Raw genomic sequence first — 26,390 nt, 5'->3', positions numbered from 1 at the left:
TTAAAGATCTAACTCACTGAAAATCTCGGGAAAGCCTGGAGACGGAGCTTGGTCTATAGGGAAGGAGACTGTACAACTTTCTGTGCCATAGCCCCAAACTGTGCAACAGCTAATTTGAATTAAATTTAATTAAGTTTATCCCACCTCAGCTTGTCTTCTTCCTCCGTGTTCTCACAGATTAGAAGTGGGTCACTTACTGTCTTCTACTGAGTAGCCATTCATGTTCTTACAAATCTGAAATTTATCTTTGACCCTCATCTCTCTATTCTTTTTTTTTTTCCTCAGCATTTGTTTTACTTCTTTGTTTAGCATTTCTCTTCTACAATTCTTATCCCATTTTATTTTTGGCTACGCCTCACGGGCTCTTAGGTCCCCGACTGGGGATTGAACCCGGGGCCGCTGGACGGTTGGGGAAGTCCCTGCTCCACTTTCAAGCTGTTCTCTTCATCTTGCTGCTGGCCTGCCAGTGCTCCAGTGCTTCCCAAGATCAGCCACCCGGGAATTGAGGCAACGACTTCAGCCTCAGGGTTCCAAATATCAGCTCTGTGACCCTGGGTCTCAGCCTCCCCATCTTTGAACTCAGAAGACTGAAATCATTAACTTAAAAATCCATTTCTAGCTTTAGCAACCAAATTACTGAGTCAGTTCAAGAAAAAAGTTTTTATTGCATTATTTAAAGTATATGAATAGAGCAAAGAATTAATTTATTAAAATATGTGCAAGATAATATACCGTGTACATGAATTAACAAAAACCTAGTAGTATCAGTGACAGACTGAACTTACTAGTTGTCAAATTAGAATATTTTCTAACTATTAACATTTAAATCTGGCAACTAGTACTGTTGAGATGAAGTGTCCAACTTGGAAAGATTGTGGAGTATGTGAAGAGTGAGTTTGGGTTATATACAAATTTTACATAGGCTAAGAAACAGTTACAAGCTGCAGAAATAGTTGTTATGGACAGCTAACTTGGTGGTCAACCTATGAAGACCTGGGTGGGAGCAGGGCTGATGGGCGTGGGGCATCAACGCGGGTCTTCAGATGCGCAATGGTGAGTCTCCTCTGTCAAGTCAGAGACACCTGCATCCTCGGCTCCTCAGAAAGGCATTACTTTTTCTTTTTCTCCTTTTCCCCTTTCTTCTCCTTTTTTCCGTTGTCCTTTTCATTTTCTTTGTTACCTCCTGTTAATGCCAAGGCTCGCTTTTTACCCATAGGGGTCTTGGCATACCAGTCCTGAAATCAAATAGATGTTTAGGAAAATATGAAAATGACATAAATTCACTGGTATGCCCTTAAAAATAAAGAAAAGCTTGCTGAAAGGAAGGGGGCAAGCAGCCATTCAACACTGGGCTTTTAAGGTATGTTCTTTCGTAGTGGGTTTTGCATATTTCTACACTATTTGAAACTTTCACCTTAAAGAGTTAACAGAGAGACTACTTGCCAGGTCAAACCAAGAGCCCTTCTCACTAAGTCACCTGACTTCCTGGGGGTCTTGCTCTAACCCCAAGTTACCAAGGTTTTCTTGGTAATGTGAGTAGCTCCCTGTGGTTCAGACAAGACCATCAGCTGGACTGATGACCAACTGTGAACCTTGGGAGGGCTTCAAACACTCTGAGGGACTGCTGAAAACAGGACAGAAACACTGGAGCCAAAAGGTCCAAAAAGCACTCACTAGTCACAGCTGGCCCTGTCATGACATTTTTCTCAACCTTCACTTTTATTTGAAGTCTGAGAAACACTTTGGCTTGCAAATGCTTTAGTCATATTTCATTAAACGACTGTTGTTTGTGCTTATGCTTAATTGCTCAGCTGTGTCCGACTGTTTGTGACCTCATGGACTGCAGCATGCCAGGGCAGCATGTCCATCACCAACTCCTAGAGCTTGCTCAAACTCATGTCCAGCGTGTTGGTGATGCCATCCAACCATCTCATCCTCTGTTGTCCCCATCTCTTTCTGCCTTCAATCTTTCCCAGCATAAGGGTCTTTTCCAGTGAGTCAGTTCTTTGCATCAGGTGGCCAAAGTGTTGGAGCTTCAGCTTCAGCATCAGTCCTTCCAATGAATATTCAGGCTGACTTCCTTTAGGATGGACTGGTTGGATCTCCTTGCTGTCCAAGGGACTCTCAAGAGTCTTCTCCAACACCACAGTTCAAAAGCATCAATTCTTCGGTGCTCAGCTTTCTTTATGGTACACAACTCTCACATCCATACATGACTACTGGAAAAACCAGAGCCTTGACTACATGGACCTTTGTTGGCAAGGTAACGTCTCTGCTTTTTAATATGCTGTCTAGGCTTTTCTATAGCTTTTCTTCCAAGGAGAAAGCCATTTCGTCCTCCAGGGGATCCTTCCGACCCAGGGATTGAAGCTGTGTCTCTTGCACTGCAGGTGGCTTCTTTACCCAGTGAGCCATCGGGAAGCCCTTAAATGACTATAATAAACATTATTTATCAATTCTCCTATTGACGGACTTAGAGGTGATTTTCAATTCTTTGTCATTTTGAATGCTGTTGAAATTCACAAGTTTAGTATATATGAGAAAGTTTATATTAGAAAGCTTCTCTGGGGCATATACCCAGAAAAAGAATTCCTGGGGTTGTAGGTAGGTCATGAGCCTCTTCAATTTCATCTGATGTTTCCAAGCCGCTCTGAAGGGGTGTGAGTAGGACGCTACCTCAGTCTTTGTGTGTGTTTTCTCTCATCTCTTGCATGTAAGTATGTGTGCTGGGCGCTCAGTCATGACTCTTCGTGACCTCCAGGACTGTAGCCCATCAGGCTTCTCTGTCCACGGGACCCTCCAGACAAGAACACTGGAGTGGGTCGCCATCTCCTCCTCTGGCAGATCTTCCCGACCCGGGGACTGAACCTGTGTCTCTTGCATCTCCTGCCTTGCCAGGAGAATTCTTTTCCACTCTGATTCCTGGGAATCCCCTGGAGGCTAGTTTTGCAGGATATAGATTTTAGGCAGCTGGTTATTTTTCCTCAGCACTTTGAAGACAGGCTTTCACTTTCTTCTGGTGCTAATTGTTGCCAAGGCGACATCTGATTTCCCCACTGCTTCTCTGCAGGTAATCCGGTATCATAAGACTGGCCTGTCATCTTGTTCTCAGCTTGACAATAATGTACGTAGATGGAGATCTGTTTTACTTATTCGGCTGGGCATGTGGAATTTATTTTTAATCTAAGAATTCATGTCTTTAACTTAAGAAAGTTCTTAGCGAGTATTTCTTCAAATAATCATTCCTCTGGTATTTCCTCTCTTCTTCCAAAACTATTACCTGGGTGCCAATGTTTTCAAAGGCTGTCACTTGCTGTTTATAGGTTTTATCTGTTTATTTTTCTGTGCTGCTTTCTGAGGGAGCTCCCTAGGACCATCCTCCATTCCACTAATCTGTTCTTTGACCATCTCTAGTCTAGAGTTCACATCTCTTTTGTTTTTTGACTTTTTATGTTAGTGACTATATTTTTCATTTCTAAGCTTTCTGTGTGTTTTTTTAAAATAATTATCTGTTTTTACTCCATTTCTGCCCATCTTTCTTTCAAAACGTTGTATGTTTCTCTAATGGAAGTTATGGTTTCATTATATTAATCTAATTATATTAATATAATCTAACATAATGGATTACAATCTAATGTAATTAGATTTTTGTTTAAACTACTGTCTTTTAATCATTTTTGTTTGAAGATCGTACTCAGCACTAGATTTTCTGAAATGTTTTGGAATTTTGATTTTCAGATTTGTCTTGGCCTCTCTCTCTCTCATTATGCCTCCGTTCCTGAGCAGTACTGAAGTTGCTTCCATGTGTTCTCTAAACCCACATTCAGAACCGAGTCTTACGGGATGTTTAGAAGCCTTACAGGATGCTCCTTGGTGACACTGGGATGTCAGAGATCTCGTCACAGAGGCAGCAGGTTTGTCACTGTGCCTGCCGTGACTCCTATCCCTTTTGCTTCCTATTCCTATTTCTCTCTTTGCTACACGCCACGCATCCGGCTTTCCCTGTGTTTGAGATTTATCTTTGTTTCTGGCACTTGGGGATTTTGTCATTCTTCTTTTAGCTTTGGCTTACCTTTCCATGAAAGGTGAGGTGGCCAAGCGTTTAAGGTGACAGCCTCCTAATTTACTGAGACACAGGATAGACTGCGTTCTACAGCACTGGCTTCGGAGTAAGGTTTGAACTTCAGCTCTGCTCCCTTTAAGCTGCGTCACCTGGAGCGCGTCCTTTTGCCTCTTGCGGTTTTCTTTTCTGGCTCTGTTTTATTTTGGCTGCTGCAGCACATTGCTACACACCTAGTGGCTTAAAACAACGCACTTGGTATCTTACAGTTCTGTGGGTCAGAAGTCCAAAATGGGTCTCATGGGGCTAAAATCAAGGTGTCAGCAGGCTGTATTCCTTTCTGGAGCTCCGGGGGAGAATCCGTCCCCTTGTCTCTTGTAGCTTCCAGAGGCCACCTGCTCTCCTGGCTGGTGACCTCATCGCCACCTTTGAGCAGTAGCGCTGGGCTACCTGGAGGTCCAGTGAATCCTCATGCGGCCATCTTTCTGTTTCTCTTCTGATGCCCTCTTCTAATTTTTATGAGTACACTGGACTCACGAGGATAATTCAGGGTGATCTGCCTTCAGGTCAGCTGATTAGCAACCTTACTCCATCTGAATTCCCCTTTCCCATGTAACCTGACAAATTCCCAGGTTCCAGGGACTGGGGTGTAGACCTCTTTGAAAGTGACTATAACCCAGTTTCTTCATCTGCAAAATAGAGCCATGGTGAGGTCTGAATTCGTAGGGTGCCTGGCTAATAGTCACAACAATATTAACTAACATTGTTGTGACTGTTACATTCTTGTCATTCAGTATGTTCTCCATCACGTCCACGGAGCAGGTGCATGTGCCTGGAGAACCTGTAAGAAAGGTCTCAGAGTGACACACAGTTAGCGGAGACTTCTCAGGGTGACAATGGTAGACCTGGTTACCAGCGTCTACAGCCATGCAATCTCACTATTTGGAAGAGTGACAGTGTCATTCCATCTATCCATCTGCTCAATCCATTTGCCACTCAACAAGTTAACTGAACATCTAGCTGGGGCCAGGTGCTGTGCGAATCCTGGAGTAAAGACAGGAAGTGGAAATGGATGGGGTGGGTGGGTTAGTGATGATGGCGGTAAAATGATTTAGTTCCTTTGAAAAACGAACATGATGGAACTCTGCTCAGTATTATGCGGCAGCCTGGATGGGAAGGGAGCTTGGGGGAGAAAAGATCCATGTATTTGTATGGCTGAGTCTCCTCACTGTTCACCTGAAACCATCAGAACATTGTTAACCGGCTATACCCCAATATGAAATTAAAAAGTTTGAAGTAAAAAAAAACCCAACAAAAATGAGTATGAGAAGCAGAGCAAGAAACATACATGTTCTCACCCCAGGTTATAAAATGGCAGCCTTTCCTTCTTTTGATTAATATGATGGATTCTAGTCACTGGATCTCAAGTACCTGTAACAGGTAGGAAGCTTCTAGAGATTATTTCAGACAGTAAAAAAACCCAACTAAGAGAAAACACCTAAACCTAGTTCCTCAAAATGCAGAGGAACATTATCATTTTACAAAGGAGAAATAACCTGGGAATTTCTAACAAGAATATATCACTTGAAGAGGATTACTATTTGCAGTCAACACTAACAAGGTTTAAATAGTTAATGAGTATAATTCAGAAGCTTGGCAAAAACTTCTACTTGGAGTTGTAAATATTTCTTCTGACTTTTCTAGAGCAAGGCTTCCCTGGTGGCTCAGAGGGTAAAGTGTCTGCCTGCAATGTGGGAGACCTGGGTTCAATCCCTGGGTTGGGAAGATCCCCTGGAGAAGGAAATGGCAACCCACTCCAGTATTCTTGCCTGGAGAATCCCATGGACAGAGGAGCCTGGCGGGCTACAGTCCACAGGTCGCAAAGAGTCAGACACGACTGAGCAGTCTTCACTTCACTTTCTAGAGCAAGGATCAGGAAACTATGGTTGGATGGGCCAAAGTTGGTCTGTTGTCTGTTTTTGCAAATAAAGTTTCATTGGCACCCGGCCACACCCATTCATTTATTTACTGTGTCTGGACACTTTGAAGGCAGAACATAGAGTTAAATAGTTGGGACAGAGACCACGTAGTTTTTGAAGCCTAAAACATTTACTATCTGGCCCTTTAAGTAAAAAGTCCGTCAACTCTTGTGCAGACCATTACTTCTGGAATCAGTGCGGTGACTATTTTGCATCTTCACTGACCCATCAGTGGCAAAGCAGAAGGGGAACAGCTTCTAGAGTTGGTGGAAACAGTTTCTAGAGTTGGTGGACACACTGTAGAGGGGATTTTCCTAATTCCAGGCAGGCTATTAGGGATGAGAGGTTTGAACGAAAATTCCAGCTCTCTTTCTGGTGACTGAATGGCTAGGATGGTGATGGATATATAATTTCATGGATACAGTTTCCCTTCTTTTTATTCCTAGTTGGCCAAGAAAACTACCTTCAGGTCCAGAAAGAGAACTCAACGGTGCTCACTGCTATGAAAAGGGTTTGGAGGGGCGCCTGCTGGCCTGGGCCTTGGGGGGTGACGGTGCTAATTCTGACGGTGCTTAGAGAAGGCACACCGCTCTTGGCTGCTTCCTTTCCTCCTATAGCAGAGGGATCTGGAAGAAAACAATTCTGTGAACATCTCAGAATGTGTTCAAAAACTAGAAAACTAAATCCAGCTGAATTTTCTCGTGCTTTCCTATCACAAGCGAACCCAGGCACATGAGACAAACCAGCCTCGGCTGGAAGCACACTGTTTAGGAAATGGTTTTCTCTAGGCAAAACCTGTTCCATTATGTGAATTGTGAAAGTAAAAACCAATGTGTGTGTGTGTGTGTGTGTGTGTGTGCAAATTCAATAGTTTTGAAGCTGCTACTCAATTCTGCAATTTGACTGTTCTTATAAGGTTCTTTTGTGGCTCAGCTGGTGAAGAATCCGCCTGCAATGCGGAAGACATGGGTTCAGTCCCTGGGTTGGGAAGATCCTCTGGAGCAGGGAAAGGCTACCCACTGCAGTATTCTGGCTTGGAGAATTCCATGGACTGTATAGTCCAGGGGTCACAAAGAGTCGGACACGACTGAGCGACTTTCACTTTCACTTATAAGGTTACGGATCACAACTTTCCTAAGATTTAGAAGACACGTGCTTTATTGCTAAGGCCAGAAGATACTGTGGACCCCAAATTTCACATTTCCAAATTTCACTGGATAGGGCAGAGTCCAAATGCATGGATAGAGGAGGGTGGAGGTGTCGTGTGTGACAAGCCTTTGTTGCTGAGACATGCGCTGCACTTACCTTAAAGCTGTCTTCTTCCTCCTGGTAGACCGGATTCATGCTGGTGAGAGAGGCGACGAACTCGAGGGCGGTGAGCGGCTTGTGGGACTGCTGCCGGAGTCTCCGCTCCGTGAGCACCTCCTTCACCACTTGGACAATGTGTCCCTGTGTGAAGCCGTCGGTGATCTTCGCAAGGCAACTGACACTCAGGGTGTCCGTGATGACGCCGCCGTGTCGCTGAATGATCTCCTTCCACAGAACTGTCGTGTCCCAGACGATGGCGAAGACAGAGAACGAGAGTCAGCAGAGAGAAAACAGGGTTAACCCAGTCTCCGGGACAAACCTGCCTCTCACCAAGAAAGGAGAGCACGGGGGTCTGCTCCAATTTGTAATTCAAATGAGCATGGGGCCAAAGAACCAAACGCTGTGCCTCAAGTCATTTTTCACTCACAAGGCATGCACGTCGATGGCCCTGAGTTCTACAGATCCCTGAGTCCTTTGTGAATTGACAAAAAAACGCTTAATAAGGGTCAGTATACACTTTCATGTGTATTAATACAGCAGATCGCTAGCAGGAAGCAGCTGTACGGCACCGTGAACTCCGCTGGATGCTCTGTGATGACGTAGAGGGGAGGGGTGGGGAGGGGAGGGGCGGGAAGGAGGTCCGAGAGGGAAGGATATAGGTATACATTTAGCAGCCGCTTCGTACAGCAGAAAGCAACACGACCTTATAAAGCAATTACACTCCAATCATAAATTTTTAGAAAAGGTCAGTAGAGTTTTAGGGTGATGCCTTCGAAGATGTTCAAAATCTTCCAAAACTGGAAATTCATGGTGTTTGGTTAAGTAGGAGTTTGACTTGTTTGAGTTACAAAGGTTATTTCATATGTAATTTATACATGTAGAATTGCAACACACAGTCCGATTTCCATCAGCTTTGCAGGGCCTGGTTCCTGTTAGGCGTATGCCACTGCAGAACACGGTCTTTGAGCAGAGCCATACTCTCTGCCCCTAACCATGGCAAACATGCACAGATGAACAGGCTACCAAACGGTGCCCTGTTGCTGTCTGGGACGGTGGGACCCTGGGTAACCAGGAGATTCCACTTCGGACACAGGGATGCCGTGAACACAAATTAAGAAATAATCCCTGCTTCTAAACCTTAGACATAGGATGGTCTCCCACACAACATTCGAGACATAACACTTTGAACACTGCATCCATTCTGTAAGAGAGATTCTACGGAAATAAATTGAGACCCAGTGTGATATGTTTTTCCAGTGGTCATGTATGGATGTGAGAGCTGGACCATAACGAAAGCTGAGCACCGAAGAATTGATGCTTTTGAACTGTGGTGTTGGAGAAGACTCTTGAGAGTCCCTTGGACTGCAAGGAGATCCAACCAGTCCATTCTAAAGGAGATCAGTCCTGAGTGTTCATTGGAAGGACTGATGTTGAAGCTGAAACTCCAATCCTTTGGCCACCTGATGTGAAGAACTGACTCCTTGGAAAAGACCCTGATGCAGGGAAAGACTGAAGGCAGGAGAAGAAGGGGACGACAGAGGATGAGATGGTTGGATGGCATCACTGACTCGATGGACGTGAGTTTGAGCAAGCTTTGGGAGTTGGTGATGGACAGGGAGGCCTGGCGTGCTGCGGTCCATGGGGTCGCAAAGAGTCGGATATGACTGAGTGACTGAACTGAGCTGAACTGAACTGTGATGTGTTAGTTCTGTCCAGACAGTGAGGAAGGGACTGGGCAGGGACAAGACTGTCCATCTCAGAGCCAGCCCTGGCACGGCGAAGGCTGGGCTAAATGTCTCCAAAGAGACATGACCTTCTTTGAGGAAGGTTAAAGACAGTTTTTTAATAAAGAAGATTCTGGCATGATCTGAGCACTGTCAGGTGTGTGGAATGACTACATCATTCAAACACATCGACCTCTAAATACCAGGTGAAATGAAAAGTTCCAATGACTGTCTAGGAATAGAATGACTTGGGACATAACTAGGACCCACACCAGAGAGTCCGGTTTTGGGGCCTCAAGTTATTTCTCTGTCCTCCTTGGTGGGGGATCCTTGGCTCCAAGGTGAGCTGAGTTGCTGGGAAGGGGGATATGTTACCATGGGGCCTGAGGTGTCTTCTAGTGTGGAAGGTTAGCCGTTGAGGCTTGAGGACCACAGTGAAGCCTGCAAGGGCTCCGGGGGCCCCCAACCTGACTTAAAGCAACATCTACCCCCTGCATCTACACTGCTACTTCCTTGAGGGGTTTATTTAAACTTGAAGTCATCTTAAGGTTACCTGTAAAAATAGGAGTAGAAAGATTTAATTCTTAGGCTTCTGTGAGAACTAAGGACAAGAAAGTATAGAAAGCAACTGGAAGAAACCGTTCTGATATACGGTGGGCATTTTGTTTTCTATAGCTTTATTACTGTTATTTCTGTAATTACTATTAGTCATTCCATTTTGTGGGGCTTCCCAGGTGGCTCAGTGGTAAAGAACCCGCCTGCCAATGAAGGAGACATGGGTTCAATCCCTGGGTGGGGAAGGCCCGCTGGAGAAGGAGATGGCAGTGCACTCCAGGATTCCTGCCTGGAGAATCCCATGGATAGAGGAGCCTGGTGTGAGTCCATGGGATTGCAAAGAGTCGGACACGACTGAGTGACTTAACAGCAACAACACTGCACTTTGTACCAAAGTTTACTAATGCTCACTAAAACGTCAATGATTGATAGAAAAGCTAACACAAAATAAACTAGAGTATTTTCTACGCATATTTGTGTGAAGACCCTGGAGCAGGTAACGAGTACCCTTATCTAAATACAACTGTCACAGATCAGAAAACATAACCCGTGGTAAAAACACACAGCAACAACAACCAGATCACACTACCCCTTGGGATCTAGTCTGTCTTGTCCACATTCATAGCATCTAAAAACTGTGCAAACAGGTCTGAGTGGTGACTTGGAAGCTAAGAAGGGAACGTGTCTTATGGCACAGGTGATAACCCCTAAAGCTGAGGAGCCAGAAAACACCCCAGACTGGGATCCAGAACAGCCTCAGTCTCGAGGGCTGAGGGCAGCCGAGGGGCTCTCTGCACCCGGTGCTGCATTTCATTTTCCTCTCGTGGATGCAGAGGGCTTCTCAGTTCTTCAGGCTAATCTACATCCCCTTCCCCTTCTTTAGACCTGAAAGGAATCTGGTCTTTGGGTCCCCTGTGAAGAACTGACTCATTGGAAAAGACCCTGATGCTGGGAAAGATTGAAAGCAGGAGGAGAAGAGGGCAGCAGAGGATGAGATGGTTGGATGGCATCACCAACTCAATGGACATGAGTTTGAGCAAGCTCTGGGAGTTGGTGATGGACAGGGAAGCCTGGCGTGCTGCAGTCCACGGGGTCACAAGGAGTCAGACACGACTGAGCAACTGAACAACAACAACTCTGCTTTTGCCATTCCAAATTGCTCGCATCCTGACTGCTGGTTGAGAGGGCACCATCTCTTAAAATTCATTTGGGGTCTTGCACAAACACATGAGGGTGAATAATACGATTTGGATGAGCTTCTGGCCTCTGCAGTCTAGAATTCCAGAAAAATCGAAAGACACGAGCTGGACTCCTCCGAGCAGACACTGGGTCCAGGGTGGGGAGCCTGTGATGGATTGGGTTATTAGTGGAACAGACCCCAGGGAAGAGAGGCAGGAGGTAGAGCATTAGGAACGTGGAGAGATGGAAGCCCAAAGGGATTTCTGGGGACTAGACATGGTATTCATCAACCAGGGAGGGGGGTGGATTTTCTTTGCAGAGACATTTTGAAGGAAACAGCTTGATTTGGGGGAAGGAGGTGGATATTGAATTATATTTGGTAAACCTTAAGGACTGTGTTTCCTCTGGCTTATCTACCCTTAGCTTCTCAGCCCCGTCACTTGCCTCCTCCCCGCCTGGAGGAATTTCAGAAGTTGGATGGTGATTGTTCCACACACCTCCAGCGCTCTGCTGCCCGCAGACAGATGGACAAGCAAGGGCCCAAGTTATGAATTTGCAGGCCAGGCTTTACGGGCTGTGAGAGACCATTTTTGATCACTGCAAAGACAGGAATAGTCTTTCTTTAAGATAGATGTCCCAATCAATGTGGCTATGATAACTTCAAGGTCACTGGAGAAAACAGGCAGTGTTTATGACGTTGGCAAGAATGGCAGCCTCAACAAATCACCCACCAGCAAAGAAATATGTGAGACGCATGTGGCTGAGCGGACAGAGCCCTGAGCCCAAGACAGCCACTGCTGCGGGTTCATCATCTGCTCACAGGTGAAGGGACGCTTCCTCCTCCTGTCCCACGTGGCTGCGGGAGGGGGTTCAGGCTGGAATCTGTCACACGATCTGAGTTCCTAGAGAGGCCTGGCACTACATCAGAAGAACACAATTGTCCTCGTTAGACATCAATAGCTCCATTTTTAAAGGGCCTCTGGTTTTGTCAAACAGTGGAAACTATTGAATCCAAAGTCAAGAATAACGTTCTAGCTCCTGAAAATTAATAATACACTACTTTATTCCATTAAGATAGCTTAAAAATATATATATACGATGCAGAGAGAGAGAGAGAGACAGACACACACAGAGAGACAGGGAGAGACAGATGCTAACAAGAGCTGGGGAAGCTCTGATGAAGCTGGGAGCGAGGAATCCTCTGCAGTGACTCACAGTGGGCCGAGAATGCTGGTGCCCACCCACCCTCTGAGCAAAACGACACAGCCCTGTCCCCCTGAACCTGAGATCACGTAAGTCATTCCGGCCAACGTGGGTAGAAGTGCTGTGGGCCCCATCTGGGTCTGGTTCCTAAGATCTCCTGAGAGATCATTTATAGGATCTTTTTCTCCCTTTGGTGCTGATTGGCTGCAGAGAAGCCAGTAGAGGGCTTGCACGCCCCAGAAGTCAGAGAAGCCCCTAGATGATGGAGAAATGCCTGCATCCAAAGTCTCCCAGTGCTTTGCATATAACACTGACTTATGAAGTCAGGACCACAGTTTATGGAGACAGAAATGAGTGCATGTTGCAAACCGAGTGGCTAATAAGCTAAGAGATTTTCATGTATGGGGAATAAAGGGCTGTTCTTTCAGCAAATCACATTAGCCAGGAGCTTAAGAACAACCAGAAAGGACCACATAGCCTCTCTGTTTTGGTGATGCTATTGTGAAGGGTTAAGAGAAACCAAGTCTGACCCAGTAGATTTTATTACTATCATCGGTGCTAACCATTGCTGCTGAGTCAGCGCTAGCTCCATCTCCTCTGTTGCCACCACCACTGTGACCGCCAGCATCTCCTTCATCCCCAGGCTGCAAGTCATGACCACCATCCTCAGACCGCAGTCACCATCACCACCGTTTCCGACACCAGCACCACCAGCACCACCTCTTGGATGGTCTTGGATGTCCACGCCTATCCAGGCTTCAGATGACTGAAGCTCCAGTCACCGTCATGAAACACCTCGGCAGGAGGGAAGCCCCAGCTGAAGCCAGTGGCCCCTCAGAACCACGTGAGGCATAGGTTGTTGTTTCCAGTCCCTGGGGAGGGCTGTCACACAGCAGGAGACGTGGAGACCCCATCAGCACCACTGCCAGCTCCCGAGCCATCTACCGCCCAGCCATGGAAATCCTCCTCCTCCACGACAACCATCAGCACCTTATTCTCCCTTCTCCTCCACCGCCACCAGTGCTCTTGGGGGGCTGGGATGGTGCTGGGCATTCCAACCATCTCACAGAAGGGTCACCACCGCCCTGCGAACTCCACGGTTCTCCTACGTTACAGATGAGAGAGCGGGGAGGCTCAGAAGGTCAGCCACCTTGTCAAGGTCATCAGTGATCCAGGGGCCAAGCTGGGATCAGATCCAGGTCTGCTCAGAGCCCACATCTCACCCTTCTTCCCCATTTCACTGCCCTGGGTCCCTGGTTGGTACAGTTCCCCGTTAACAATAGATTTCCAAAAACATGGATTTTGAATCTGTCTGTTCAAGAAAAAAAAAAAGGAAAAGAGTAAGCTATTGTATAAGTCAATCAACGTTCTCCTGAACTAATACTTTAAGACTGGAAAAAAGGAAAATCGACCTCGTGAAAAGAAATGCTGCTGGATGAGAAAGGCAACACCACCACGGGGACAAAATGAGGGACCCGAGTCTACCTGTCGTAAGAAAAATTCACACCCTCGAGGCTTCTGTCTCCCTCGGGGCTCAAAATAATAACCCCTGTCCAGTTTCTTTTTGTCCAGGGAAAGACGATCATGTTAGCAACAGAACAGAGGCGTACGCTTTGCTCTTCTGACCTGGTATTTGCGTTTATAGCTCGAGCCTGGCTGACCCTGGCATGCTGGGCCTCATGCCCCTCCTGATGCTCCCGGGTGACGAAGGCCACCCTCCCGGCCCACAGGACAGCATGGCCGTCGCGGATGGCCCAGCCTTGCTGGCTGCACACGGAAGGGATGAGGGGTACTTGCCGTATCTGGAAGCGTAGTCTGGTCTGGGAACCAAAATAATTTTTTGGTAAGCTTTGCAGAAAGGTTGAAGTTCCGCATCAAAAGGTCGCTTTGTGGTCCCCACAATTAGAATCCTGTCGTCTGGCTTCAGGAGTTTCAGCATTTTGGGAAGCTGCTTTTTCAGGCGCTTAGGTTCCATCTGGGAGAAAGAGAGAGGAAAAAAAATGAGCCCACATATAGGAAAAAGAATTGAGAGCTAAAGGAAATTCAGCCTCGGACGCACTGTGGGACGCCCTTACTAATGTGCTTTTGGGGCTGCTGGACATACTTTCCTAGAGTGTGTCCTGGGCCAGGCCTCAGGACGCGGTTCCTGGCTGGTGTGGTCTGAATTGCTGGCCCTTCCTTTCCTCAAATCTGGTGTTAGATTTGGACAGGGGGAAGGAGGGAAGCACCTGACCGAACGTTCTAGCATCTTAGCCCTAAGCATGGGAAATGGGGGGATTTCCAAGCGGAAGGAAGCTGCCTGGGGTTGACAATGGGTTCTGGTGCGTCCCTCCGAGCTGTTTTGCAGGTGAACTCAAGACTTCCTTTGTTGATGAGGATCTGAGTTCCCGGATCTCAGGTCTGAAAACACCTCATGACATGGAGCCTGACACCACTTCTCTCTGAAGCAGTCTGAATGTAGTCCGAAGCTGTCTTATTTCAGTAGAGCCTCCGCACTAATCGAGGGTCAGGAGCAAGACGTAAGGCACTGGAGGGAGGAGGACTTCCAGCCTGGGGGGTGCTGGTGAGCAGATTTGGCCACATTGCCATGGCAACGCACTGGCCTTCAACCAGGGCAGCAAGAGAGGAAGCAGTGAGGGGTGGTGGGGAGCCTCCACAGAGATGCCCAAGCATAATCTTGGCCTCTTCCTCTCCCCTTTGGCTCAGGGACAACTTAGACACCAAGCTAAAGATCTCACCTATGCTGGGAGTTTCCCGGAATTGCCCCCCAGCACCTGTGAGCTCCTCCACAGAGATGAGGCCACCTGAGGTTTGTTCCTGCGAGTCCTGCACCCTCGGCTGAGAGACAGCCCTGTACGCCAGTCTGCAGGAAGGGGCTCGGGATGCCTAGGGAAGGGAGGGAGCGTGTGATAAATTCCATCCTCGGGAATAAAAGCGAACAGTGGAGGGTGCTGGAGGCCCAGGGGATATGGGGGTGCCAGAGCTGTGTATAGCTTGCAGGGCCTTGGGGACAAGGCCACTGTGTGCTGGGGGACAGCCAGCCTGCTGGGCAGAGGGCTGGAGGGTGGAGGTTGGCATGCAGCCCGCAGGGTGGGTGCCACCTGGGGGAGGGGAGAGGAGGGGCTGTTGGCTGAGCAGGGGCCCCAGGGCTGAGTCTCTCCTTCCTTCCTCTGTGTGCCTGGCGGGAGGGCCCCGATTTCACGGGGCACAGGGAAAAGACCACAGAGGCTGAGGAGGAGCACTGCCTTGGCTGAGGGGCCCTTAGGAGCACAGCACAGCCCAGTGGGAAGCTGCAGGAACTTCAGCTCCAAGCAGGCCCTGGGTTGGGGCTTGCCTTGACCATAGGACAGGGCAGCTGCACTTCTGTGCCCACCTGCCTTGCTCATCGCTTCTCACGCCCAGCTACACGCACAGCACCAGAAGCGCCGACCACAGAGCTCCAGGGCCCCTGCTCTGTGCCTGGCGCAGACTCTCTCACCTAATCCTCACAGGCAGCCCATCAGAGGGGCTTGTTCCCACCCTCACTGGGGAGATGTGGGCCTGAGGCATGAGGCAGTCTGGAGACCTGCTCAGAGTTCACGAGCAAGACCCTGGCTGCCAGCACGGAAGCGGTGACTCCAGAATGTTGCTCCTTCCCCAACTCTTGAGGGGGCCAGTCTCTCAAGGGGATGTGCTGGGGGTCTTGCTCCCGCTGACTCACCAACTCCCTTCCTGTGTAGGGCCTACAGCAATTGAGAGCTGCAAAGGAGACTTAAAATATCTATTACTATTATATTATGTTATGGCTGACTTTATTTTTCTGGGCTCCAAAATCACTGCAGACGGTCACTGCAGCCATGAAATTAAAAGACACTTACTCCTTGGAAAAAAAGTTATGACCAACCTAGACAGCATATTAAAAAGCAGAGACATTACTTTGTCAACAAAGGTCCATCTAGTCAAGGCTATGGTTTTTCCAGTGGTCATGTATGGATGTGAGAGTTGGACTATAAAGAAAGCTGAGTGCCGAAGAATCGATGCTTTTGAACTGTGGTGTTGGAGAAGACTCTTGAGAGTCCCTTGGACTGCAAGGAGATCCAACCAGTCCATTCTAAAGGAGATCAGTCCTGGGTGTTCATTGGAAGGACTGATGTTGAAGCTGAAACTCCAATCCTTTGGCCACCTGATGCGAAGAGCTGACTCATTTGAAAATACCCCAATGCTGGGAAAGATTGAGGGCAGGAGGAGAAGGGGACGACAGAAGATGAGATTATTGGATGGCATCACCAACTCAATGGACATGGGACAGTCAGTTCAGCGACTGAACTGAACTGATACGTTATTATATTTATATAATTACTACAGTATGTTGTTTTTCAGTCACTCAGTTGTGTCCAACTCTTTGCCACCCCGTGGACTGCAGCACACCAGGCTTCCCTGTCCTTCACCTTCTCCCGGAGCTTGCTCAAACTCACGTCCGTTGAGTCAGTGATGCCATCCAACCATCTCATCCTCTGTCGTCCCCTTCTCCTCCCACCTTCAATCTTTTCCAGCAGCAGGGTGTTTTCTAATGAATCAGCTCTTCAGATTGGGTGGACAAAGTATTGGAGCTTCAGCTTCAACATCAGTCCTTCTAATGAATAGCCAGGGTTTCATTTAGGATTGACTGGTTTGATAAGGTATAGATCAGCTTTATTGATATAATTCATATACCATATAATCCACCTATTCAAAACATGCTTCCAATAAAATTAAGATAGTAAAAAAAGAAAATGTCTGGCTGAATGGTTTTTAGTATATTCACAGAGTTGTGCAACCATCATCACAATTAATTTTAGAACATTTTCATATTTGCTCCCCAAAGATCTCACCCGTTTGTAGTCACTGCCCACTTTCCCCCAACTTCCTTCTCCAATCCTAGGCAATCGCTAATCTACTTTCTCTCTCTATGGATTTGCATATTCTGGATATTTCATAAATAGAGTCATTCAATGTGTGTGTGTGTGTGTGTGTGGCTTCTTTCATTTAGCATGCCATTTCTGAGGTTCACCCATGTTGTGGTATGCTTTAGTATTTCAACTGCTAAATGATATCCACTGCGTGGCTATGCCACACTTCATTTATCCACTGATCAGTTGATGGACATTTGGGTTATTTCTATTTTTTGGCTCTTCTGAATTGTGCCACGATCAACATTTGCGTATAGGATTTTATACATGCTAATGTTTTCGTTTTGAATTGCTAGGTCATATGGTTACTCTTACATTTAACCTTTTAAAGAAATACCAGATTGTTTTTCAAAATATTTGTACCGTTTTACAATCCTGGCAGAGAGCAGAAGACTTAAGTTTTCCCAGACTCTTGCCAACACTTGTGGTTGTTTTCCTTAATTTTGTTCATTTAGCTATCCTCATGGGTGTAGTGGCATTGCGTTGTGATTTTGACTTGTATCTTCCTGGGGGCTAATGATGTTCACATCTTTTCATGTGCTTACTGGCCATTTGTATACTTTGTTTGAAAAAAAAACGTGTATTCAGATCTTTGGCCCTTTTTAAAACTGCGGTTATTTGTAATGTTGAGTTGCAAGGGTCATTTATATGTTCTAGATACAGATTCTTTGTCAGATAAATGATTTGCCAATATTCTGAGTTCTTTTCACTTTCTTGATGATTTCCTTTACAACAAAAAATTTTTAGCTTTGATGAGGTTCAGTTTAAGCTTTCTTTTGTTGCTTGTGCTTTTGATGTCATGTCCAAGACACCACTGCTTAATGCAAGGTCACGAAGATTCATGTCTCCATTTTCTTCTAAGAGTTTTATAGGCATAGCTCTTTCTTTTAGGTCTATGAGGCATTATTGGTTAACTGTGTGAGGTAGGGGTCCAACCTCATTCTTTTGCAGGTGGCAATCCAATGGTCCCAGCAGCATTGGTTGAAAAGACTATTCTTTCTCCATTGAATTGTCTGGGCACCACTGTAAAAAAAATCAATTGACTGTAAATGTGAGGGTTTATTTCTGGACTCAGTTCTATTCCATTGACCGAGAGGTCTTTCCTGAGGCCAGCATCACACTGTCCTGATTGTTGCAGGTTTGTGGTAAGTTTTCAAACTGGGAAGCGTCCTCCAATTCTGTTCTTTTCCAAGACTGCTTTGGCTGTTCTGGGTCCCTTGAATTTCCATATGGATTTCAAGATCAGCTTGTCAATTTCTTGCAAATAAGCCAGCTGGAATCCTGACGGGGACTGTGTTGAATCTGTAGATCAATCTGGGGATTCTTGCTATATTAACATTATTAAGTTTTTCAGTCTACGAACATGATGTATCCTCCTCCTTATCTAGGTCTTCATTATTTTTTCAGCAACTTTGATTTGTAGTCTTCAGAGTGGAAGTCTTCCACTTCTTTTGTTAAGACTTTTCCTATTTTTTGGATGGTATTATAAATGGAATTGTTTTCTTAATACCAATTTTTTCACACGAAGTGTATAGAAGGCAGTTACTTTGAGTATGGGTCTTGTATCCTACCCTGTAATCTCACTGAATGTTTGCATTGGTTTCTAAAACGGCTTTTAGTGAATTCCTCTGGGTTTTTTATACACAAGATCATGTCATCTGCAAATGTGGTTTTATTTCTTCCTTTTCAATATTACACTTTGCTTTTCATCTTGGTTTCTTCCCTGACTGCCCTGGTGCCTCTTTGCGACCCCAGGATCCTCTTTCCATGGGATTTTCCCAGCAAGGAAACTGGAGTGGGTTGCCATTTCCTCCTCCAGGGGATCTTCCTGACCCAGGGATTGAACCTGTATCTCCTGCATCTTCTGCACTGCAGGCAGATTTTTTACCGCTGAGCCACTGGGGAAGCCTGATTGTCCTGGTGAGAACCTTCAATGTAATGTTGGATAAAAGCCTGGCATGCTGCAGTCCACGGGGTCACAAAGAGTCAGACATGACTGAACAACTGAACTGAACTGAAAAGAGGCGATCTTAAGGGAAAAACATCCGGTCTTTTACCATTAAGGATGGTGTCAGCTCTGGATTTTTTGTAGTTGCTCTTTATCAGGCTGAGGAAGTTTCCTTTTCTATTTTTTTTTCTTTTAACTCATGAAGAAGTGTTGGCTTTTGTCAAATGCTTTTTTCTGCATCTATTGAGATGATGGTGTGGTTCCTGTCCTTTATTTTAATGATACAGTGTATTACATTAATTGACTTTTGGATGCTAAGCCTGGGCTAAATCCCACTTGGTCATGGTGTATAATCCTTTTTCTGTGTTGTTAGATTCAGTTGAGAAGAGACTTTCTGTAATGTAACTCACAGAGAGAACAAGATGGGATTTTTACAGCAAAATAAATCCCACAGTCTGGGCCTGAAGCCAGACCACCAGGCAGCTTCCGACCATTTCCTCCTGCACTCACAGGAGTCCAGAGCCGGCAAGGCTCCATCAGGAGGGAACAATGGCCACGCAGGACTCCATCCAGGAAGCATGGGTGGGGGCTGGGGACAACAGGGAGCTTAAGAGAGGGCAGAGCACAAGAGAGGGATGACTGGAAATAAGGCTTCCTGAAGCCCCAGAAATGGGTGTCAGGACGGAAACCTGCTCTTGAAGGGGCTGCACCCTAACCCTGACCCTAGGCCTGTGCAGAAACCTGCCGTTGCTCAGATCCATGCCTCTGGGCTGCCTGGGATGGGAGAGATGTCTATTGGGCCTTGACTATGCTACTGAACTTCCCATGGGGGCCAGGCTGTGTGCAAAAATGAAAAGCTCAAGCATAGAACTCCATATTGTTCTTGTTCAGTCCCTAAGTCATGTCTGACTCTTTGAGACCCCATGGACTGCATGCACTGGGCTTCCCTGTCCTTTGGCATCTCCCTGAGCTTACTCAAACTCATGTCCATTGAGTTGGTGATGCCATCCAACCCTCTCATCCTCTGTCACCCCCTTCTCCTCCCACCTTCAATCTTTCCCAGCATCAGTCCTTCCAACGAATATTCAGGGTTGATTTCCTTTAGGATTGACTTGTTTGATCTCCTTGCTATCCAAAGGCTCTCAAGAGTCTTCTCCAGCCCCCCAGTTTGAAAGCATCAGCTCTTAGTGCTCAGGCTCCTTTATGATCCAATTCTCACATCCATACATGACTACTGGAAAAATCATAGCTTTGACTACACAGACCTTGATTGGAAAAGTGAAGTGCCTGCTTTTTAACATGCTGTCTAGGTTTGTCATAGCTTTCCTTCCAAGAAGCACATGTCTTTTTATTTCATGGCTGCAGTCATTGTCCTCAGTGATTTTGGAGACCAAGAAGATAAAATCTGTCACAGTTTCCACTTTTTCCTCTTCTGTTTGCCATGAAGTAATGGGACCAGATGCCATGATCTTAAGTTTTTTAAATGCTGAGTTTTAAGCCAGCTTTTTCACTCTCCTCTTGGACCCTTATCGAAAGGTTCTTTAGTTCTTCACTCTCTGCCATTAGAGTGGTGTCATCTGGATATGAGCTGTGGTTATACTAAAAAAGTAACCCTTTGGAAAACCAGGGGGAGGAGCAGGGTGATGAAGGTGGCGATGGAGGAGGAGAGCTGGGCAGGCCCTGGCCGTGCTGGCAGCACTGTGGTGGAGACATCCCATGGGTGATTCTGGTTGACGCCAGGTGTCAGCATCCAATCCGCAGGGGAGAGCTGCAGCCTGGGGATGGGGTGTAGCATCTGTTGGTTAAGTGGTGATTTCTTTACGTTATGAGATGGTGCCCAAGGAGGGCAAGGAAAGAAAGGTCCATGGGCTTGAGATGGAACCTCAGTGAGCATCTGTGTATTTAATGGAGTGTTTAGATGCACATGGAGGAGAGAAAGAAGAAAGTGTTGGTGGGGTCTGAGGAGACCAGGAGAAGGGAAGGTGACAGAGGCTAAGAGAGGACAGATTTTTACAAATGGGGGCTCACTGGCAAAATGGACTTCAAAAAACGCTGTGAGAGCAGTTTCCACGGAGCTGGAGAACATCAAGTGGAAGCAGTGGGTGGAAGAGTGAGTGGGGATGGTTGAGAACAGACTGGTCTTTTAAGAAGCTTGATGGAGAACAGTGCAGTTTTGCTGGGAGATTCTCTGGTGGCTCAGATGGTAAAGCGTCTGCCTGCAGTGCGGGAAACCTGGGTTCAACCCCCTGGGTCAGGATCCCCTGGAGAAGGAAATGGCGACCCACTCCAGTACTCATGCCTGGAAAATTCCATGGATGGAGAAGCCTGGTGGGCTACAGTCCATGGGGTCGCAAAGAGTCGGACATGACTGAGCGACTTCACTTTCTTCCTTATGGTGCATGTGGGGTAACATGAAGCTGCCCAAAGACTGGAAGGAAGTCTGATCCCCGGACCCTGGTAGGACTGGAGACTGCCACCCTGGGGGTGGGGGGTGGGCAGAGGTGCTTTTACAAGGTGCCCACGGTGAGAGTGGTGCGGTCCCGCCTGTTCCGAAGCGGGAGATGATATTGCTGTGTCCTGTCAATATCGGGGATGTACAAACTTAACCAGCCTGTTTGGGTAATAAATGTTGATCCTGGGCTGGCTCCAGAGTGACATCTTTGCAGATGGTGAGTCCCCTTAGGAGGGCATGGAAATGAAAGGTGAGTCTGTTCGGCCAGCAGCCCCCTGCCCCCGGGGCCACCCCGTTCCTGTTCAGAGCCGCATCCATTACACACGAGACCCACACGCTCAGGCGTCACGCTGGCCAACATCCCCACTGACCCCTGGCAGCCTTTGCGGCCGACGCCCCTATGGCAGGACCTGCTGGGCCTGCCCACCTTATCGCTGCGGGCGATTTCTAATTGGTGTCTGACGCCATGCGGCAGTCCCCGTGTGCTTTCCTGCAGTCAGCTCCACCAAACCATGGCAGCCGCCCGGCCCGACCCAGCCCTTGTGATGGCCTGACTGGGATGCGGGGAGGGCTCCCACGCGCTGCAGCCACGAGGCTAATGGAGCGGAAAACGCAGCAGCGTCTCGTCCTGCCTCACGCTGTACTGCCTCTGTCTTGTACACCGACAACTGACTGACGGGGTAGCTGAGGGCTGTGGAGAGGACGGCCATCCTCTGGGAGGGGAGGGGTGGGCACAGACCCAGCATCCACCTGGTGACCGGGGGCTGGGAGCTGAGGACGTTGTCGGGGGGAGAACTGGGGTGCCAGGGGGCTCTGGAGCCCAGCACCGTTGGCTCTGAGACCAGAGGGCCCCACGCGCAGTTTTCAGGACATGGTCTGGAGCACGGGGGTTGAGGAGGGCGGACACAGGGGTAGCAAAAGCGTGGAGGGCAGAGCAGGAAGTGCTGATGCCAGAGCCACATCCAGGTGCGGAGAAGGGGCCTGCGGCTGAGTCCCAGAGCTGCCAGAGACCAGCGGTGCGCCCTTCCTGGCTTAAGGCTTCCTAAGGAATCTGCCTGCCAGTGCAGAAGATGCAAAAGACGTGGATTCGATTCCCTGGATCAGGAAGATCCCCTGGAGGAGGAAATGGCAACTCACTCCAGTGTTCGTGCCTGGAGAATCCCACGGACGAGGAGCCTGGCGGGCTGCAGTCCACGGGGTCACAGGGAGTCGGACAGGACTGAGCACATGCAAAACAGGAAGGCCACCTCCTTCCCCTCAGGACCACTAACTGCTCCAGACCTATGCTTTGTGCTCCCGGGACCTCTGCTGTCTGCTGCAGCAGCCCGCGGGGTCCCTGCGCCCCACCAGGAGCTGTCACCTCTTAGGACTGGGCCAGCCTCCACACTGTACCTCCGAAAGGGCCTCGACCCAGAAGCGGAGGCATCGAGGGTGGAGTTAGTCACTGTGGGTGAGAGGTTTCCCCAAGGGGTGTTCCTGGAATGCCCTCGAATGCCCTGTGCTACTGCCGGGAGTACTCTGGGCTGTGGCCGTGGCAAGGGGGTGGTTTCTCTGCAGCTGGACATGTTTCTCTAGGTCTCAGGGCCTTGGACGTGAGGAGCCTTTGGACGCAGGCTGGGCCAAGTGGTAGTTAGGATGCTGGGGTCCTTGGGCGGCCAGGTGATGCAACGTGGAGCTTCTTGTCTGTGGATGCAGTGAACGCCCTTGGCGTTCGGTGGTCACCTTCAGAGCCTGACTGTCCAATGCTCACAGCCACCCCAAGCCCGCGGGCAAGGACAGAAGTCAGAGGCTGGGGACAGGGAGGAAAGCAGAGAGAGCGAGCCGGTGCTGGCCCCGGAGGCAGGAGGCAGTGGGAACCCCGCTGCCCGGGGGGCAGGTACAGGACTTGGGGCTGGAAGATGCTCGCAGGGCCGTTCTCTGCCGGCTGGCTCTCTTCTGGCACTGGAGCTGGGGACTCTGCAGGGCCAGAGGGGTCTGCATGCCTCCCCACCAACCCGTGGCAACTCTGTCTGTGCCTGGGCTGGTTCAGGCAGCCCAGCCGGTCTTGTGGACCTTTGGGGACCCGGGACCCTTCTGCTTGTATTCATCAGGCGTCCTGGGATTTCCCCATACTGTGACTCAGGCTCCGGTGCAGTGAATTCCCCTGACAGACGACAGACTTTTCTAAAGCAGAGGCGGACAGAATAAATGTGCAATTTGTCCACAACAAACACTGTGCCACCAAAGGCCTTCATTTTCTACAGGAATGAGACTAGTTAGGGACCATACTTGTGGGGACCACAGCCTGTGCATGGGGTGAGCAAGAAAAGGGCCGCTTCAGGGGAGGCTTCTGGGCCCCCTTCATGGTGACCCCCCCGGCTAGGGTGGGGGGGGCGTCTGCTGAACTCACATTTATTCCCTGTGGTCAGCACTCCCTCAAAGCCTGCCAGCCCACCGCCCTCTGGCTCTCCAACGGGCTTGTTCATACCTCTCATTGTCCCTCCACACAGGGGCACAGGGGAACAGAGGTAATTGCTGGTGACAGCCGGACAGCTTGAGGGGGTCCTGGGAGAGGACTTGAGGGGGGCTTCGTGAACTCAGAGGCTGGTCTCTCTGCAACTCTTTAGCCAGCTAAGGGGGTGGAGGCTCGGAGAGGTTAGCTTACTTGCTCAGGGACACACAGCCAACTAAGCTAAAGGCCCGGGACACACTTCTGAATTCTCATATCTTCCAGGCTGATGCCCAGCGAGAGGTCCCTTGCCCATTAAAGAGACTGAACTTCCGATGACATTAAGTGAGTGATACCTTGGACTATACACTGCCTTTCATCTCTCTTGAGATTTACTGTAGTAACTGCCTTCAAGTTCACATCTACATGAACTTTTAAAATTTTATTATTTAAAAAAAACCTGATTTTTTTTGGAGTCTAGTTGCTTTACTGCGTGTGGACTTTTTTTTTAATGTAGCAACGTCACCAGCAGAGGGAGCCACCTGCCAGCTTCCCAGATTAAATAGTAAATGAGTCCTCTTAAGAGTTTCCAAAATGACAGGGCAATCAAGGCTCATTTGGGGAAGAAAAGATTGAGCTTTCATTCTTTACCCAAATCATCTCTACCTGCTAAAAATGATGTATAATACATAAGGATCAAAAGTGATTAAAATCCTTATGAATTTAATCAGAAATTCAGTTAACCACTATTTGCTTTGGTGCAAATTGATGTGGAATAACAATCATGTGTATCTGCAATCTTTTTTTTTAACTTGTGGGAAATTTGCTGGTGATTTGGGGGTGGGTGGGGGGAAGTGCGGAGGAGGGGATCCATTGAAAGGAGAGAAAAGGCGGAAGGAAGCAATTGACAGAGGGCTCCCAGGGGGACCCTGAACGTGGGGGCGCTTGGCGGGTCTATGCACCGTCTTTGTTCATAAATTTCAGGCCTTTGGCTATTTATTATGATGAACAATAGGAAATCCTAATAATAACTCCTGTGTGTGCCATTTGCCGTGGCCGAGCAGAGCTCTCTCGATTGTTCCTTACTGTGAATCCTATGTTTGGGTTTAAGGCTCCCCTCCCCCCTTCTCCATCCTTTCTTTCATTTTTCTTCTAAATTATGCCTCGTAAAAATCAGACACTGGATCCTTTCAGATACCGACAAGCACTCAGGGCAGAGAGCGCCGGCCCCTCGTTTCCTTCCTCCCTTGAACAAGCAAGACCTTCTTGAGAGATCGAGGTGGTCCCTGGGAAGGGGACCACTTGGGAGGAGAGAAAAGGCCCCACGGAGAATCCACCCGGAAGCCCTCACCTTCCTTTCTGCGTGGGGCACTTTTTTGTAGAAGGTTTTCTCTGTGTCTCCGATCCACACCACGGAGGGCTGGAGCGTGCGGGCCACCTGCGAGGAGAAACGGTTGGTTGTAAACGCGTTTCCTCTGGGGTGCACTCTTGACCGCCTGCTCCCACCCCGGGGAACAGCAGGACAGTCTGGACCACCCCCCCCCCCACCCCGGGAACAGCAGGACGGACTGGGACGGTCCCCCGGGACAGCAGCGCCTTGAGAGGCTGCACTTCCTTCGCTGCAGGATGTGGGCGCTGGTGGTCAGGACGCTCTGGGGGTCCCTACGTCCTGCTGCAAGGACCCCGACCGTCCACCTGCTTTGGCTTGAAATGAACCAATAGCTTTCTGCTGCAAATTAAGGGAACTGGGCCACGAGTTTTAATTACAGCCTATGCCCTACTCCCACGCTGATTCAAGTTTGCGCGTTTTGAGAAAAGCCCGTTTCAGCACCAGGGCCCCCGTGATGCTGTCTGTTCGTCTCCGTGGGCCTGCTGCCTTTGTGGCCGTGGTTTCATTTGGAAGGTGGCTCCGAGCCCCTCCCAGGGCGAGCGGAGCTTCGTGACTGCGCTAGGACTTACTGTGGGCTCGTGAATAATTGCCACACACTAACAATCTCTTCAAAGCACCCCCATGATAGCGGAGTTCGGGTATTTTTGCAACAATTTGTGCTTTGTGCAAAATTGTGCCAGATAAAAGCCGTCTCCAGTCATAGTGAATGCAGTGTTATGTACTCCTATTTTTATATATCTTTAAACATCATTAAGGCAGCAGGTGTGATTTTTAAACCAAGACAGACATTTAATAAATGATGGAAAAGTCACTGGGAACACTGGCTGGGTCTGTTTTCCCCCGGCACTATGTACCAGGGGAAGCAGATTATGCAGCTTCAAAGACAAAAGTGGATACTGCTTGATCCCAGTGCCGGTCTGGCCCTGGGCTGGGACTTGTGTCCAGTCCCACACACGCCGGGACGTTCAGAGAGGAAATGGTGCCAGCCAACCACCCTCTGGTCGGCATTATGTTTTAGACCCCGAGCCACAGAGCTTAGGAATCTGGTACCCCAAGTTTCAATCTCAGTACCCAAGGCAGCTTGATGGGAAGCATATAAAATGGCCAGTGAGCCAGGCTCGGGCCACACGTGTCGCACACTGCCTCTGTCACACACAAGGTCACGGCCAGCACCGACCAGCACTTCCTCTACTCAGAGGATGGGACCTGTGATAACTCACTCACATTCATTACAAC

The 26,390-nt window shown here is 48.3% G+C and overlaps 1 protein-coding gene across 7 annotated transcripts in view; it reads right to left on the bottom strand.

The window, feature by feature from the left end:
- Nucleotides 1-26,390, bottom strand: part of IQCA1 (IQ motif containing with AAA domain 1) — a 195,052-nt gene that overhangs the window by 11,652 nt on the left and 157,010 nt on the right. For 3 of the 7 annotated variants that reach the window (XM_060399154.1, XM_060399155.1, XM_060399173.1), the window contains 3 exons: nt 25,116-25,202; nt 13,806-13,983; nt 646-7,583 (listed from right to left, as the gene is read on the bottom strand). In XM_060399154.1, coding sequence (XP_060255137.1) covers nt 7,174-7,583; nt 13,806-13,983; nt 25,116-25,202 — 675 coding nt within the window. In that variant the 3' untranslated portion in view covers nt 646-7,173. Of the gene's footprint in view, nt 1-645; nt 7,584-13,805; nt 13,984-25,115; nt 25,203-26,390 lie in introns of those variants that run through there. The other 4 variants (XM_015091828.4, XM_060399162.1, XM_060399175.1 and 1 more) reach the window with 3 other exon arrangements.

The sequence above is a fragment of the Ovis aries genome, chromosome 1 (genome assembly GCF_016772045.2).
Source record: "Ovis aries strain OAR_USU_Benz2616 breed Rambouillet chromosome 1, ARS-UI_Ramb_v3.0, whole genome shotgun sequence".
NCBI classification, from domain to species: Eukaryota; Metazoa; Chordata; class Mammalia; order Artiodactyla; family Bovidae; genus Ovis; species Ovis aries.
Note: the sequence above shows the minus strand (reverse complement) of the source record. Positions and strands in the feature narration are given on the sequence as shown.